The 17,802-nt window shown below is 41.8% G+C and overlaps 1 protein-coding gene across 6 annotated transcripts in view; it reads left to right on the plus strand.

Annotated features, from left to right (window-relative positions):
* SAMD3 (sterile alpha motif domain containing 3) overlaps positions 1–17,802 on the plus strand; it is a 67,513-nt gene that overhangs the window by 17,200 nt on the left and 32,511 nt on the right. For 4 of the 6 annotated variants that reach the window (XM_030929099.1, XM_030929105.1, XM_030929102.1 and 1 more), the window contains exons 5-6: positions 10,139–10,324; positions 10,577–10,661. In XM_030929099.1, the coding sequence (XP_030784959.1) occupies positions 10,139–10,324; positions 10,577–10,661 (271 nt within the window). The remainder of the gene's footprint in view (positions 1–10,138; positions 10,325–10,576; positions 10,662–17,802) is intronic. The other 2 variants (XM_030929101.1, XM_030929104.1) reach the window with 2 other exon arrangements.

Genomic DNA, 17,802 nt, shown 5'->3' on the forward strand with positions numbered 1-17,802 from the left:
CTGCAACAAAACAGCATTTTCTTCATAGTTCATAGGTGCTTTGAAGTGGCATTGTTCAATATTTTCAGAGACAGCATCTCACCTTGTTCTTTGGCATGTGTCTCTCTATTGGGCTCTTCAAAACTTCTTGTTTACTTTGTTTTCTTAGCAGTAGCTACTCTTGCCAAGGTAAAGCAGGAAATTCCCAGGTTACTGGCATAATTAACTCAGAAGCAAAATTTCTGGTTCATTTGTAATTTGGTAAAATTTGTTCCCTGTTTGGAAGGGCTGTGCACCATAATATCTTCTGTCCTAGGATAAAATGACAGCAAATTCTTTTTTTTTTTTTTTTTTTTTTTTTTTTTTTTTGAGACGGGGTCTCGCTCTGTCGCCCAAGCTGGAGTGCAGTGGCTGGATCTCAGCTCACTGCAAGCTCCGCCTTTCGGGTTCATGCCATTCTCCTGTCTCAATCTCCCGAGTAGCTGGGACTACAGGCGCCCGCCATCTCGCCCGGCTAGTTTTTTTTTTTTTTTTTTTTTTTTTTTGTATTTTTTAGTAGAGACGGGGTTTCACCGGGTTAGCCAGGATGGTCTCGATCTCCTGACCTTGTGATCCGCCCGTCTCGGCCTCCCAAAGTGCTGGGATTACAGGCTTGAGCCACCGCGCCCGGCTAGCAAATTCTTTAAATAGATATCTAAGCCTCCACTGGCTTCTTCCTCTTCTATGTCTCCAAAACATTTCAGGTTTGGGATATTGCAGAGATCACATGCCATTTAGCTTCAGAGTTGATAACATAAACCAATCTATACCATTTTTAGTGTATAAAGTCTGCAGTCTTGGATGTAGAGAGGAATTAAATGAAAAATGGGATGCCACAATACACCTGCTTGTGGGACACAATTTCTTTCAGTTCAGTCCCTGGAGAGCAGCGTAGTTTCACTGCGTGGGAGTACTAATAGTACTGCAGGTGGCACTCGAGATGAAAAGACCAAGCCCTGTAGCCAGGATGTGTGTTCTTCACGGCAAAGGATTCTGCTCGTCCTTTATTCTCCTACCTGGAGGACCAGAAAGCAATACCATTTTACAAGACTAGGAAAGTATCACAGTTCCTCAAAGCAGGAGATTGTCTCCAAGTGGGTGCCCTTGGAGAAAGGTACAATTTGCGCCCTGAAATTTGGGAAAACAGGGATGATTTATGAGCTATGACTCTAAAGGTCAACCAGGGTTCAGCTGAGTGTGATATGAACTCTGTCCTGGGTCCCATAAAGCCACATGGGGTGCGACTGAAGCCTGTTGAGATGCTGAGAAAACAGGTTTTGGAGGGTTTATTTTTGGTGTGTTTGACCTTTTTGTAATTCTCCACAGTCACAGTCTAGTTTTCAGATACCTTTTGTGTTTCCAGAGGATTCCACCTCAATCCCCAGATCTGCCTCTCTAGCCTGCCTCACTGGTTTTCGTATCTCAAATTTATGGGCTTAGTGACCTGGCACTTCTCTTCACTCACCACTTGACTTGGTGCCTTGCTAGTGAGTGGTTTCTTTGTCATGAGTGGGCTGTTTTAGCATAACAGAGAGCTCCTTTTTGAAAGGGGACAATTTTACGTCTGAAAACACAAATTTAGGCTAGATGTGGTGGTTCACATCTCTAATTCCAACACTTTGGGAAGCCAGGGCAGGAGAATCACTTGAGGCCAGGAGTTTGAGACTAGCCTGGGCAACACAGCAAGACCTCATCTCTACAAAAACAAATTTTAAAAATTAGCTGGGTGTGGTGGTGCATGCTTGTAGTCCTAGCTACTCAGGAGGCTAAGGTGGGACGCTCCCGTTGCGCCCAGGACTTTGAGGCTACAGTGAGTCATGATTGTGCCACTGCACTCCTGCCTGGATAACAGAGAGAGACTCTGTCTCTTAAAAAAGAAAAGAAAACACAAGTTTATAGAACTACAGACTGTCTTTATCAGTCATAGAATGTTATCTTTGATATTTTTTATCTTTTTCAAACATTGCTAAACCTTTCCAATATTTTTGTCACAAACTATTTCATTCAACAAGGACATAGGAAAATCAAGACAGATAAGGAGACTAGATGCAGTTGAGTGCTCATGGGGCCAGCGTTGGACCAGGCCAGGTTGGGGATTCAGATGAGGAGAACCACATGCGTGGCAGGAGTGTGGCAGTGAGTAAAACCCAATGAAGAAGAAGGCTTGAGATAAACCTAGAAGAATGAGGGCAACTGAGGGCATTCTAGGTAAGTGAAGCAACTGCGAACACATGCATAGTGCATTCTGGAGATTTAGTAAGGCTTGTGTCTGGACTGGATCTGATAATTCACAGTGTATAGTAGATGATAATAAGAGAGTACAAAAACTCCTAATTAGTAAATATGAAGAATTCAAATTTGGGATTTTAAGAAATTACAGACCATTGAATTTTATTTTTCTCATAGAATTTTAAAATCCTATCACCTGTTTTATTTGTAGAAGTAAAAAGAGAAAGAAAAAATTCCTTTAAATGTAAGACAATGAAATTGGAAGCACCAATTTCAACAAAGCAAGAAACTGTGGCTCTGTTTAAAAAAAAAAAAAAAAAAGGAAGGAAGCAACAGTTTTAAACTCTTAAGCTTCCTCCAATTCAAAAAGAAATGCTGAAGCTTTCTGGTTTGAAAATTCAAGAGCTTACTTTTTCCATGGGGATAAAATAACTGCCAAATACTGAGTAGCTCCAAAAGGGATTTAAATACAGAGAATGGACTCAGAGTTTTCTTTCCAAATGTGAATATTTACATCCAAATATGTCAACAAATCATAGTTATTTTCCTCTTCCTGGGGAGCCCCAGGAACCCAAAGAGATGATAATTAAGGAATGAGCCTGGCTCAGGTTACCCTCAGAAATAGGAAGCAGTAACTCTCCTTTCAGGGAGACCACATACTGAAGATGTTATTGGTCAAAGAGACTAACATAGTAAACTCTGACTGCATAGTAAACTCTCACGGTGTCTAATTGCTGGGGATAGAGAAATCCTGAATCACCCATGTCGCTCAATACATATATGGGTTACATTGTCCGCAAACAGGAAGATTATCATGCCTATGGCAACTGGAAAATCTGAAATAGTGCAGAAGGCAGATATCTAGTATAGTCAAGTGCTGAATGTGAACTTGCAGGTCTTCTATATACTTGATCTTTAAACTATGGGACTTATAAATTTGAAGTTACAGTTCCACGTTGGTTCCCAGTGATGTTTCAGTACCAGGAATAGTGTTTGAAGTTGGACATGATTATGGTGTCAAGCAAGACTGGCTTATTTTTCTTGGACCTTGGACTATGTCTTGGTTCCAAAAGTAGCCCTGGAAGCCATTGGCCAGTTCTACCTGGCCCCTCCACTGATTAAATCAGTGTTTATGTTAAATTGGATGATGGATCAGAGAGGAAAAGGGTTTATGGCTGTATAGGGGCATAAATTGTGAGGACCTGAAATTAGAAAAAATGAGCTACTTATTTTTTTTAATCTCTTTTCCCCATGTTTTTCAGATTGGATCATTTCTGTTGATCTGTCTTCAAATTCAATGACTACTTCCTCCTAAATCTCCATTGCTATTACTCCTAGCTAGTACAGTTTTTAATTTCGAATTTTGTATTTTTTTCTTCTAAATTTCTATTTGTTTCTTTTAAACAATTTCTATTTCTCTGCTAAATTTTCCTGTCATTTCAGTCATTCTGGCATATATTTCTTTAATTCACTGAACATTGTTAGAATAGCTGCTTTAAAATCCTTGCCAACATCTGGTTCATCTTAGCATCACATTCTAATGATTGTCTTTACTCTTGAGGATGGATTACATTTTCTGGGTTTTTTTTTTTTGTATATTACATAATTTTGGATTAAATATGAATGTTACAATGTGGAGTCTCTTGAATCTGTTGTGTTCGCCCAAACAGTGTTGACATTTTGTTCTAGGAAACTGCAAAATTGGTTGGACTCACGTGGAAAACTCAGTCTCCTGGATGTTGGTTAAAATCTGTTGAGTTCTTTTATCTTTAGTCCAGTTATGCATGTGTGTAGTTCAGGATCATCCAGAGATTTGAACAGTTTATATACAGATTGTGGAGTTTTCCCTCATTAGTTCATTCTTTTCTGGGATTTTCCTCTTCTTTTCCACATATGCGGTTGCCTGAAATTCTGCCCCCAAGTCTTTGAGTCCAGAAGTAGTACAGGGTTTTTTATTCGAGTTTTGGCAGCACAGGGTGAGGCCTGCCTCCAGGCCAAAAGCCATGAAAAGGGAACCTCATCAAAGTCCCAGTGTCTTCCTCTTGTTCTAAGTGTAGGCTTCTTTTCAAGACCTGCATTCTGTTTTTCACCTTTCAGTGTTTTCAGTTAGTTTTTTAAAAATGTGTTTAATGTTTATGGTTAATGTTTCTGAGATAGCTGGTCCAGTGGGAGCTCATTAAGCCATTCCAGCAGAACTCTGCTAGGAGACTATCGAAGCAGTCCACATTTGAGTAGCAAATACTTAGATTAGTGTAGTAGTATGAACCATGGATATAAGTAAATAAATACAGAGATAAAATGTAGGGAAAATTTCATGACACTTAGGAGTGAAAAATGAAGGTAAAAGAGACATCACGATGTTAAACCTGAGTTGCTAAGAGAAATGGGTACAGTAAAAGAAACAAGGAAATTGGAATTCTGTGTTAGTCCACACATACCATAGACTTGGTGACCTAAACACAAACATTTATTTTTTGGTGGTTCTAGAGGCTGTAAGCCTGAGATCAAGGCACTGACCTTTTCCATTTCTGTTGAGGACCCTCTTTTTCACTTGCAGATAGCTACATTTTCTCTCTGACCTCACATGGCATACAGATCTTTTAAGAATACTAATCCCGTCATCTCAGGGCCCACCCTTATGATTTCATTTAAATAAATTACTTCCTTAAAGGTCTATCTCCAAGTACAGTCACATTGGAGGTTAGGGCTTCAACATACAGAATTTGAAAGGAACACAGTTCAGTTCCTAGAACATGAGAGCCTAGTTTTTGGTTTTTTGTTTGTTTGTTTTTTTAAAGATTATTAATTATTTTTGGATTTGTTGAGTACAAGATAAACAATGTACAAGTTGTTGTTGGAGATCGAAGATGGAGCATGGAGAACAGATTATTGATGATAGATTTACAATCTATCAACGTAGAGCTCAGAACTGAGGTCATGGGGCTGGGTGAGTTCTCTGAGGAAGAAAGCAGAGAGCAATACAAAGGATTAAGGGGGCAGGAACCCAGCCATGTGCAAATTCTCACAGAAAGTAAAGGAGGTATAAATCAGCAAATAAACAAGTTGTCAGAGAGATCGGAAGAAAGGCAGGAAAATAAGGAAGAAAAGGGGTGTGAGGAAGTGGTCAATAGCACTAAATGCAGTTACAAAGGTCTTATAAAAGGCTGTGGTCAAAAGGCCCTGCATTTGCCAATTAGGAAATTATTATTGACTTTTGAGGAAGCAGTCCAGGTGAGGTGATTGGGAAGAGAGTCAGGTAAGAGCGGTTAAGGAAAAGCAGAATGAAAGTGATTTGAAAGACCTGCCTAGAGCATAAATGGGTAGCCAAATCTACGGGGTAATGAATACAATCACAGACCAGTGAAGTGTCCATATCTCTGCCCAGACCAAATCAAATTCAGCCCTGCTTAGATAGCTACTTCTTTCAGATGTCTGGTTTATTCTTTCAACAAAAAATCACTGTATTATCAACTCTGCTAAGCAATGTTATATACACTGGAGATTAAACAAACAGTCCCCGCCCTCATGTAACATCTGTGTTTCTTCTGCTCCCTACCAACTGCTGTTCTGTGCATTCAGATTTTTCTTTAGAGAGCTGGTGCTCACCTGAGCCCATTCTTAACAGAGCCGTCTTTCCTACCCTGTGTGAGCCTCATCAGAGTATACCGTATGTTCTTTGGAAGTAGGGTAAGAATTGGATATTTTTTCACTCTTACTAAAGTTAGAAAATGTTGGAGAGTCAATTAGCTTTTTCATGAAAACACCATCTAATCATTTTTTAAATTAACACCGAATACAGTAATGATATGGCCAATTATCAAATGTGTTGTCTTAACTTTATTGTAAGTTTTATTTTATTACAAATATAAGCTCTATGCATAAGCTGAGAGTTTAGTAAGCAGTGAACTCTGAATCAGTTAGCCAGGGGCCAATTGTAGGCATTAACATGTTTTAAAAGCTTCCTGGTTGATTTTACCATGCACCCAGGATTGAGATACCTTGAGCTAGATATCTGTTGTTTTATGGTGCTGATTTTGTCAAAAAGCCTGGTTCTGAGGTGGGAACAGTAATAAAACCGGCCTTTGCGTTGAACTGCTGTCTGCTCCCTGCCCTTACTTTTGGCTGACTTATTTTGGTGTTCTGCCCAACTCTAGCTTAATAAAAATATTATGAATAATCTTAACCCCACAATAAAGCTTTTTTTAATCCAGTGCAAATATAATTTTACAGATGAGAAATGATTTTGCCTGCAGTTATCTACTTGCAAATTGGAATGTATTTTTAATTTCTGATGAATCACTTTTCGTGTGTAATACTCATTTTGACCGGCATTAGGTGGCATGGGTTGGTTTTTAGTCAATTCCAGAATATCTTCTTACATTGTTTTAATGTAAAGAAAACGAAAATTTGATGCTTCTGATCTTTCCTAATACATTACTCTATTTAGAGCAAGATGGAGTATCTGTATTCTTGGATCCTTTATGCATCTAGCTACATTCTGGATGTTTGAGAGAAATAATACCATGCAGTATAGTCTCCGCCCTGATACTGAAAAGAAAAGGGGGGAAAGTATGTAGAATAAAAAGACAGCGTAACGAGCTTTATTTTATAACACTGGAACATTGAACTTATCTGTTGAGGTGGTACTAAGTAACATAACAACTTCAAAACCTGGACCTGGCAGGCAGCTAATTTAGCTGCTTGAAAATTACTGGGAAAAAAGAGATAGATGCTAAGATTACTGAAACCAGCTTAACACCTGCCAAGTTACATCACTTTTAAAAAATGCTAGGAAGGGCTGGGCACGGGGGCTCACACGTGTAATCCCAGCGCTTTGGGAGGCCAAGGTGGGCGGATCACTAGGTCAGGAGACTGAGACCATCCCGGCCAACACGGTGAAACCCTGTCTCTATTAAAAATACAAAAAATTAGCCGGGCGTGGTGGTGGGCGCCTGTAGTCCCAGCTACTCAGGAGGCTGAGGCAGGAGAATCGCTTGAACCCCGGAGGCGGAGGTTGCAGTGAGCTGAGATGGCACCACTGCACTCCAGCCTGGGCGACAAAGCAAGACTCAGTCTCAAAAAAAAAAAAAAAAAAAAAAACACACACACACACACACACACACACACAAATCCCAGGAACACACAAAAGACATCCAACAAAACTGGCCATTACTTTATATTCCTTGGTCTCAGTAGATACAGGAGGGATAATTTGGCCATGGGAGAAAGAAACAAAGTAATAGAATATGGAAGAAAATGAGGATTGTGAAAGAGTAATTGGCGTTTAGTAGACCCCCAATAAATGCTGGTTGAATGAATGAACAAAATGAAAGAGAAACATACTGGAAAACAGATTGGGCTACAGCAGAGATTCAAATCTGGAAATTTCCTGTTGTGGTATTTAGTTAAGTATTAAGTTATTGGTGTGCTTAGCTTAGCCAGGACATAATTTCACCACTGATATAGTAGGGACCGCCAAAGGGGGAAAAAAGGAAAGGGAGCTTATCATAAAAAGGGATGTGAGAGTGCTTTCTCCTGCGTGCTTGATTCTCCAGATCGCATTATGGCTTGTGCATTCTTTTTTTTTTTTTTTTTTTTTTTTTTTTTTTTTTTTTGAGACGGAGTCTTGCTCTGCCGCCCAGGCTGGAGTGCAGTGGCCGGATCTCAGCTCACTGCAAGCTCCGCCTCCCGGGTTCACGCCATTCTCCTGTCTCAGCCTCCCGAGTAGCTGGGACTACAGGCGCCCGCCTCATCGCCCGGCTAGTTTTTTGTATTTTTTAGTAGAGACGGGGTTTCACCGTATTAGCCAGGATGGTCTCGATCTCCTGACCTCATGATCCGCCCGTCTCGGCCTCCCAAAGTGCTGGGATTACAGGCTTGAGCCACCGCGCCCGGCCGTGTGCATTCTTATAAAGGATGACCGAAAATGCTAAAAGAACCCTAGCCTTTCAAAATTCATCTGCATTTTGGGTTCCATGGCTATCTGAAAATTAACCTACTTACGCCAACTTAGGAAATCTTCCTGTTGTCTTCTACTTGGCTTGCTTCTGTTTCTTTACTTCCACCACAATCAATCCTATTTATAAATGGATTAAGAGCTACGTAGTGCCTTTGATTCAATGTTGGTTGGACACTTTATTACTATTACAGAGTCTTCATTTTGCACACTCAGTGGTCAGTCACTAACTTTAAGGCTTGAATGCTGTTCTGATAATGTTATAAACAGCCTTACTGATGTTTCATTTACATTAGCATAAAGTTCACCCATTTAAAGTGAACAAGAGACTGGCTGTGTTGGCTCATGCCTGTCATCCCGCCACTGTGGGAAGCTACAGCAAGAGGATTGGTTGAGCCTAGAGTTCTAGATGAAACTGGGCAACAAAATGAGACCCCACCTCCACAAAAAATAAAAAAAAATTAGCTGGGCATGGTGGCACATGCCTGTAGTCCCAGCTATTCGGGAGGCTGAAGTGGGAAGATTGCTCGAGACCAGGAGGTCAAGGCTGCAGTGAGCTGTGATTGCACCCCTACACACCAGCCTGGATGGCAGAGCAAGACTCTGTCTAAAAAAAAAAAAAAAAAAAATTGGCTGGACACAGTGGCTTATGCCTGTAATCCCAGCACTTTGGGAGGCCAAGGTGGGCGGATCACGAGGTCAGGAGATCGAGACCATCCTGGCCAACATGGTGAAACCCCATCTCTACTAAAATACAAAAAATTAGCCGGTGTGGTGGTGCATGCCTGTAGTCCCAGCTACTCAGGAGGCTGAGGCAGGGAAATCGCTTGAACCCGGGAGGCGGAGGTTGCAGTGAGCCGAGATTGTGCCACAGCACTCCAGCCTGGCAACAGAGTGAGACTCTGTCTCAAAAAAAATTATGGTAAAAGATAAAGTGAATAGCTCAGTTAATTTTAGCAGCTTTATATGCTTGTACAACAAATAATCACTACCCATTTTATCCACGTTCAGCCCCAGGCAACTCCTGATCTGCCTTCTGTAGTTATAGTTTTTTCTTTTTTTTTCTTTTTTTTTGAGACCGAGTCTCACTCTGTCGCCCAAGCTGGAGTGCAGTGGCGTGATCTCAGCTCAATGCAACCTCCACCTCCCGGGTTCAAGCGATTCTCCTGTCTCACCCTCCCAAGTAGCTGGGACTACAGGCACGCCACCACACCCGGCTGATTTCTTTTATCTTTAGTAGAGAGGGGGTTTCACCGTGTTAGCCAGGATGGTCTCGATCTACTGACCTCATGATCTGCCCGCCTCGGCCTCCCAAAGTGCTGGGATTACAGGCATGAGCCACTACGCCCAGCTGTAGTTATAGTTTTCTGTAGCCCTTCATAGAAATTTCATCTGGATGGAACTGGAATATCTGTTATTTATATTTAATTTAGAAACTAAGTTCACCTTATCAAAATAGGCAAAGACCAACTAAATCAGGTGGATCTTGTATTTCATTATAAATAGCAGCAGAATAAATTAATTAGAAGAATTTTCTTAACATGTCCTAAGACTTTATGGTAGGCCTCATTTGCTTTGCTGAATTGCAACGTATTTTCTTTTTGTTAAGTATATTGTCTCGTTTTGAGCTATGCATTACATTTTCTCTTTAAGAAAAATGAATTAGTATGCATTTCGGCTTCAGGCTTTATTCTAAAGCCTATATTATTATGACTTTTTCTAAAGAATAAATATGTGTTGTGTGAATGGACAAAGACACTTAATGAGCCTTCAGACATTTGTGGATGGATGAATGGATGGAAGGTAGCTTGATGACTTCCATATATTTGGGTCTCGGGAAAGTTGTTTATTTCCTAAGTTCTCAGGATGTAGCAAATTAATAAATTGCATATATTTGGAATAGAATTTCATTCTTTGTGTGTTTTTATTTCACAGAAGAAATGTGAAACATATTCTAGCTAGAAGCAAAGCATTACAATGGACGAAGTCCTATGTTTTACCAGAGTTTCCCTATGATGTCAAATGCATGTTAGCAGAGCAGAAGTGCCCGGATCACAGCATGAGGATAAGGATCATTGAGTTTCTCCAGGCTGACATGACTAAGTATCTGGAAGGCTCACTGTGAGTGACAGCAAGAGAGGCTTGCTGGTTTGGGAAAGGGTCTGTTTCGGAATAGAGTAGAATTCACGTGGAATCAACTCTCTTCAGATTGTGGATGACATATTGGTAATAGGTCCCAAATTGCCCCATATTTAAATCTCTTTTTGTTGTGTAGAAAAATGTGAAGAAAAATGAGTGTAATTTAGACTCATCTTAAAGGAAGGAATGTGGGCTGCTTGAAGTGAAACATATCCTCCTTGTTTTGGTGAACAGGTACCCCAGCACCCAGCAGTACAATGACGTAGTTAATGCCCTGCTGCAGGCCCACCCTTTCCTGGATGAGGACGGCTGTGGCTTTGTAAGTGACCACCTGGCACCATTCTGTTAATTTCAGACTATCTTAAAATAATAGGCTTGTGTTGCCCAGTAATTTTATGCTTCATCCATCTTTTCTTGATGTCTCTCTCTCTCTCTCCCATTCTATGTATCTAGGTCTATCTGTTTCTGTTTTTCTGACTCTTTTTTTTGTCTCTTTGGTCTCTCTCCAACTTTGTTTCTGTCTTTCACTTTCTGTTAGTCTACGCTTCTTTCTTGACTTGACGCACTCTCTCTCTCTCTCTCTTTGTCTGTCTCCTTGTCTTCCCTTTTTTATAACTTCTTGGTCTCTCTCTGCCCTGTGTTTCTTTGTCTTCTTTGTCTCTCTCCATCATCATATTGCTGCCCTCTCAAAACTGGAAGCTCAGTGTAACAGAGCTGATCAAGAGTTGCCTAGGGTTGAGGGTGGCCAAAATGGACAGTGATTATGGCTGCACAAGCATATAAAGTTGCTAAAATTAACCGAGCTGTTCACTTTAGAGTCTTAAGGGTTTTAAGGGTTAGGAAGGGTCTTTAGGAGATGTGACACATAGAAAGAGAAAGACATGGCTGCGCCTGCTTCAGAGCTGTCATCAGGTGTTTCTTGCCTTCTCAGACCCAGTGGAGCTGTTGTCTGGCTTTGAGGTCCGGGCCTCCAACCTTACCTGGCCCTGTCACATCTCTGCTGTCCTGATAAAAACAGACCCCCAGGATACTTTGGGTCAGCAGTTCTTTGTTTTGTTTTTTTGTTTTGTTTTGTTTTTTGAGACGGAGTCTCGCTGTCTCACCCAGGCTGGAGTACAATGGCGTGATCTCAGCTTACTGCAACCTCTGCCTCCCGGGTTCGAGCAATTCTCTGGGGCAGGAGTTCTAAGCTCTGGTTGCACATTAGGATTCCTAGAGATTCAGGTTGAATTAATTTGAGGATGGGACACTGTCATTAACATTTTTTAAATTTTCTAAAATTATTCTAATGTACAGCCAGGGCTGAGAACCACTGCCGCTGACATTTCAACACAAACTTTGCTGTTTGAACCTGCCTATCTCCTGGATTTCAAAGACCAGTGTCTTCATTGCACAACAATGTGAATATAATTAACACTATTGAACTGTACCTAAGAATAGTTAATAAAAAATTGATTTATGATGCTGTAACTATATGAGTTAAGGAACAATTGCAAAGAGCTATAGCTATGCATACATAAAAGACTGTGTTATTTCCTGTATCTATGTCATGTGCATACACGTTGGTAGTCATATCTAAAGAAGACAGATGTCTTTTTGTACTTTACTGTCCCAGATGTTTGTGAAAAGATATTTTTCTGGCCGGGTGCGGTGGCTCAAGCCTGTAATCCCAGCACTTTGGGAGGCCGAGACGGGCGGATCACGGGGTCAGGAGATCGAGACCGTCTCTACTAAAAAATACAGAAAACTAGCCGGGCGAGGTGGCGGGCGCCTGTAGTCCCAGCTACTCGGGAGGCTGAGGCAGGAGAATGGCGTAAACCCGGGAGGCGGAGCTTGCAGTGAGCTGAGATCTGGCCACTGCACTCCAGCCTGGGCGACAGAGCCAGATTCTGTCTCAAAAAAAAAAAAAAAAGAAAAAAAAAAAGAAAAGATATTTTTCTGCTGTGCTTTCTTTTTTTTTTTTTTTTTTTTTTTTTTTTTTTTTGAGACAGAGTCTCACTGTCTCCCAGGCTGGAGTGCAGTGGCGTGATCTCAGCTCACTGCAAGCTCTGCCTCCCGGGTTCACGCCATTCTCCTGCCTCAGCTTCCTGAGTAGCTGGGACTACAGGCGCCCACCACCGCGCCCGGCTAATTTTTTGAAATTTTGTAGTAGAGACAGGGTTTCACTGTGTTAGCCAGGATGGTCTCGATCTCCTGACCTCATGATCTGCCCACCTCGGCCTCCCAAAGTGCTGGGATTACAGGCGTGAACCACCGCACCTGGCCACTGTGCTTTCTTAAGGACATGGAATTTCAGCAATTAATTCCAAGAACAACAAAGGATAAATGCCAATATCTATGAATATAAGGACATTTTAAGACTGTTTCCTCCCTCCCTCCCCTCCTCCCATCCTCCTTCCTTCCTTCCTTCCTTCCTTCCTTCCTTCCTTCCTTCCTTCCTTCCTTCCTTCCTTCCTTCCTTCCTTCTTTCCTCCCTCCCTCCCTTCCTCCTTTCCTTGCTTCCATCCCTCTTTCTTCCTTCCTTCCTTCTTTCCTTCCTTCCTTATTTGTATTTACCCCTCCCTCCCTCCTTTCCTTCTTTCCTTCCTTCCTTCCTTCCTTCTTTTTTTGTATTTTTAAGAAAAGGTTCATTATATATGGAGAGAATCACAGAATTTTCTCAATGGGAGAGGCCAATAAAGGTTTTTTTCGCCACTCAGACTGAGGAAAGATGTTGTATACCATGTCTGGAAAAACAGTAATTATTGAAGCCAAGATTAGAATTCAGGTATTCTTGCTTCTAGGATGACATCCTTTGTTATGCCCAGACCTTTTATTCCCCGAAGAAGACCACCAGAGACCAGAGTCAAAGCCAAGCGGCAAGGATCTTTAATGCAAGTTCGAACTTGGTCCCTCCGTTTTGCAACATACAAGAGGGCCCTGAACAATGCGTGCGCTTGCCTTTTATAGCCTAATGTAAACAGGACTTGTAAAGTTGCAGAGGAACGAGGGAATTCTCTAGGTTACAGCATTACAATTGGTTAACATTTTAAGTCTATACATTTAGCAGTTTTTTTATTGGTTCCCGTGCTCTCACAAACGACTGTGCTCTTATCGGGGACTTTCCAGGTGGTGTCTTTCTAAAGTTGAGATATATGGTAGTCTTTGAATTGAGAGATATATGGTGGGGAGACATGTAGTGGGATGAGCCCAGTAAGTTGAGAGATATATGGAGGGATATGTTTATACTGGGCTCAGGAAGTTTGAGAGATATATGGCAAGCACTAGTAATTTAGAACAGAAAAAGAACAAGACAGGGACTTTCACAATGCTTGTCTATACAACATCTGAAATCTATAGATAACATTATCGGTTGGGTCCGGGGTCAACTTGTTAACTAGGCTCAAGGCGCCGCCCCAACACTGACAATCATGTCAATATGGCTGACAAAACTGAGTAAACAAACCTGGCGCCCCAACACTGACAATCATGTCAATATGGCTGACAAAACTGAGTAAACAAACCTGGCGCCCCAACACTGACAATCATGTCAATATGGCTGACAAAACTGAGTCTCAGCATTTCTTCCAGACTCGAAATACATCTACCAACTTAATATCTAATCAGTGTTACTGTGTATAGAACTTGTGTTTTGTTTTGTTTTGTTTTGTTTTTTTGAGATGGGGTTTTGCTCTGTCGCCCAGGCTGGAATGCAGTGGCGCGATCTCGGCTCACTGCAAGCTCTGCCTCCTGGGTTCATGACATTCTCCTGCCTTAACCTCCTGAGTAGCTGGGACTACAGGTGCCTGCCACCACGCCTGGCTAATTTTTCGTATTTTTTAGTAGAGACGGAGTTTCACCGTGTTAGCCAGGATAGAACTTGTGTGTGTGTGTGTTTTAATTTACATTTATTGTTTGAATAAATTACATATTTATATAGTTCAAAATTCAAAAACTACAAAAGGGTATAAATAGAAAAGTTTTCCACCTGCCCTTGCTTCTCCAGCCACCTGATTTTCCTCCCCAGAAGTAACCAATGTTATTAGAGTCCTTCTAGAGAATCTTTGCATATACATAAGCAAATCCATATTGATCTAATACCTTTTGACCTTTAGTTTCATGGTTATCAAAGTGAGACACATGCAAACTAACAAATACTGCTTTCTTTGCTCTTGTGTGCATTTTATCCACATCTGTTCCCAGTGACATTCACTAAAGACCGGTTAACTGATAAAGAGACATGTGCAAAATTGCTTAGCAGATTAGAGCTCAGATTTGCATCTGGTGCCTGGATGGATGTTTACCCAAATTCTCCCTGCAAATGTGTATGAGGTTGTGTTTCTAATGTTACAGTGGAAAATGTACAAAATTTCAGAGAACATTAATGGGAGGCAGGGGTGGAGAAAGAAAAAGAGTGCACAAACTTGGTTATTTTTAGGGCTAAGTTTATTTTTAACTCTTTATTTTGAAAAATTTTTGGCTGGGTGTGGTGGCTCACACCTATAATCCCAGCACTTTGGGAGGCCAAGGCAGGCAGATCACCTGAGGTCAGGAGTTCGAGACCAGCCTGGCCAACATGGTGAAACGCTGTCTCTACTAAAAACACAAAAATTAGCTGGGCATGGTGGCAGCTACTGTATTCCCAGCTACACAGGACGCTGAGGCAAGAGAATCACTTCAACCCAGGAGGTGGAGATTACAGTGAGCCGAGATAGGGCCATCGCACTCTAGCCTGGGGCACAAGAGCAAGACTTCATCTCCAAAAAAAAAAAAAAAAAAAAAAAAAAAAGAATAAGGACAATCTCTTATATAACCACAATACCATTTTTATACCCAAGAAAATTAGCAATAATTACATAATATATACTATCCATATTCACATTTCTCCAATTTTTCAAAAATATTTTAAAAATAATTTTTTGCCATAATATCTAATTGAGTATTATGCATTGCATTGGTTATTATGTCTCTTTAATTTCTTTTTGCCTAGACAGTCTCTCCAAACCCTTTTTTATTTTTCTGCATATTTGCTTTTTGGACAAGTCTAGTCCAGTTGCCATGTAAGGTGATCCACATTCTGCGTTTGCATGTGCAAAGGTCTGCTGGTGATGCTGTGGACTGTAAGGTGGTCCACATTCTGCGTTTGCATGTGCAAAGGTCTGCTGGTGATGCTGTGGACTGTAAGGTGGTCCACATTCTGCGTTTGCATGTGCAAAGGTCTGCTGGTGATGCTGTGGACTGTAAGGTGGTCCACATTCTGCGTTTGCATGTGCAAAGGTCTGCTGGTGATGCTGTGGACTGCTTCATATGTCACAACAGGAGGTCTGCAATTTCAGGGTCATTTTTTATTTCAGAGTGGTTGACGGAGAGCTGTCTTCATATAGAACTTTCTACACCCTCTCTAGCTGGAAACGTGGAGGAGAGGGATGATTATTCTGTAACACAAATATTTCCTACTGAGTCTGCCTACCTGAGGCATCTGTGTAAGTAACTCACGGTGTCAGACGTATAGCAGATTCTCAGTAAATACTCATTGATTGAATACTCATGTGGAAGATTGTATTTGATTTGTCCTTTTTCTGTTCCTATCAGACAGTTAATAAAGAGAGACAGGAGAGCCTAGAAAGAAGAAATTGGCAATTTTAAAATGTCCTAGTCGTTGATTGCTGTAATACCTCCCACCAGGTTCAGCATGTTTAGAAACCCTTCAGAGCTGTGGGAAACAGGTGGAAAAAAAATGTACTGTACTTGCACTAGTTCATATTTCATGGCTAAGAAAAATACAAGCCGTTCTTTTTGTCTGTTCTGTTGTAAAACAGCAATGGTAAATCCAAGCTCACAAGCACGCCTGTGGGAGGTGATAAGGCATCTCTGACTCATGCATACCCGGGAGCTTAATCAGCTGCAGCCATACTCCAGCCCTCAACCACTGCCTTTCTTACTAGGGCTGTTGAAGGACTTTACAAATAGCGCTTGAGTTTGCAGATATATTCAATGAGTAGCTACTCACTTGAGTCACCCAAAAAGCCAGTACAGTTAATAGGACAGATCTTATTTTTCTGTTTTATAGTTGAAGAAACTGAAATTAAGAGAGGTTACTTGGCTAATATATATTCAGGCTAGCTACTTGGACCTGCAGTCTTCCCAATTTAGGCTATGGTGCATTCAGGGATTACTCTTATTGGGACTTACAAACCATATAACCAGGAATAGCAAAATCGAAGTGCCAAACATTTGGCTAATGTTATTTCGGTGGCATTCCCATTGACCTGTGAGGAAATAGAGCTTAGAAAACATGCCCAGGCCGGGCACGGTGGCTCAAGCCTGTAATCCCAGCACTTTGGGAGTCCGAGATGGGCGGATCACAAGGTCAGGAGATTGCGACCATCCTGGCTAACACGTTGAAACCCCGTCTCTACTAAAAAAAATACAAAAAAACTAGCCAGGCGAGGTGGCGGGAGCCTGTAGTCGCAGCTACTCCAGAGGCTGAGGCAGAAGAATGCCGTTAAGTCCAGGAGGCGGAGCTTGCAGTGAGCTGAGATCCGGCCACTGCACTCCAGCCTGGGCAACAGAGCCAGACTCCATCTCAAAACAAAAAAACAAAACAAACAAACAAACAAAAAAAAAAAACAAAAAAAAACATGCCCAAAGCCACTCAGTGACTTACCACTCTCTCTCATGGCCAGGGCTCAGAGGGAAACACAGGCCCATATGCCTGCAAGGGTTTTTTTTTTTTCCTTCCCTGCACTTACTGTGGGGATCTATTCAAGCACATGACATTGCAGGGGAGATGAGCAGCAGAAGCAGCCCTAAGTCACTGACTTCAAGAAGGGTTGGCCAGCCGGGTGTGGCAGCTCATGCTTGTAATCCCAGCACTTTGGAAGGCCGAGATGGGTGGGTCACCTGAGGTCGGGAGTTCGAGACCAGCCTGACCAACATGGAGAAACCTCGTCTCTACTAAAAATACAAAAAATTAGCTGAGCGTGGTGGCACATGTCTGTAATCTCAGCTACTCAGGAGGCTGAGGCAAGAGAATAGCTTGAGTCCAGGAAGTAGAGGTTGCAGTGAGCCGAGATTGTGCCATTGCACTCCAGCCTGAGCAACAAGAGTGAAACTCTGTCTCAAAAAAAAAAAAAAAAAATTAAAAGAAGAAGAAGTGGTGGGTCACCACTCATGCAGTGAGTTAGTTACCAGCTAAGCACTGCCAAGACTCAGAGTCTTGCTTCTGGTCTGTCCTGTTGACACCTGCATCTCCTGCTTCGTAGAGTATTGACACAAGGTATCAAACATTTATAGTTTCCAGAATGCATGAAGCACTATGCTGGACTTGGTAGTGGGCAAAGCAGGCATGAGTCTTTCTTTGTGTGCTTATAGCCTAGAGGGAGGGAGGAAGGGAGGAAGGGAGGGAGGGAGGGAGGGAGGGAGGGAAGGAAGGAAGGAAGGAAGGAAGGAAGGAAGGAAGGAAGGAAGGAAGGAAGGAA

The sequence above is a fragment of the Rhinopithecus roxellana genome, chromosome 4 (genome assembly GCF_007565055.1).
Source record: "Rhinopithecus roxellana isolate Shanxi Qingling chromosome 4, ASM756505v1, whole genome shotgun sequence".
In the NCBI taxonomy this organism is placed as follows: domain Eukaryota; kingdom Metazoa; phylum Chordata; class Mammalia; order Primates; family Cercopithecidae; genus Rhinopithecus; species Rhinopithecus roxellana.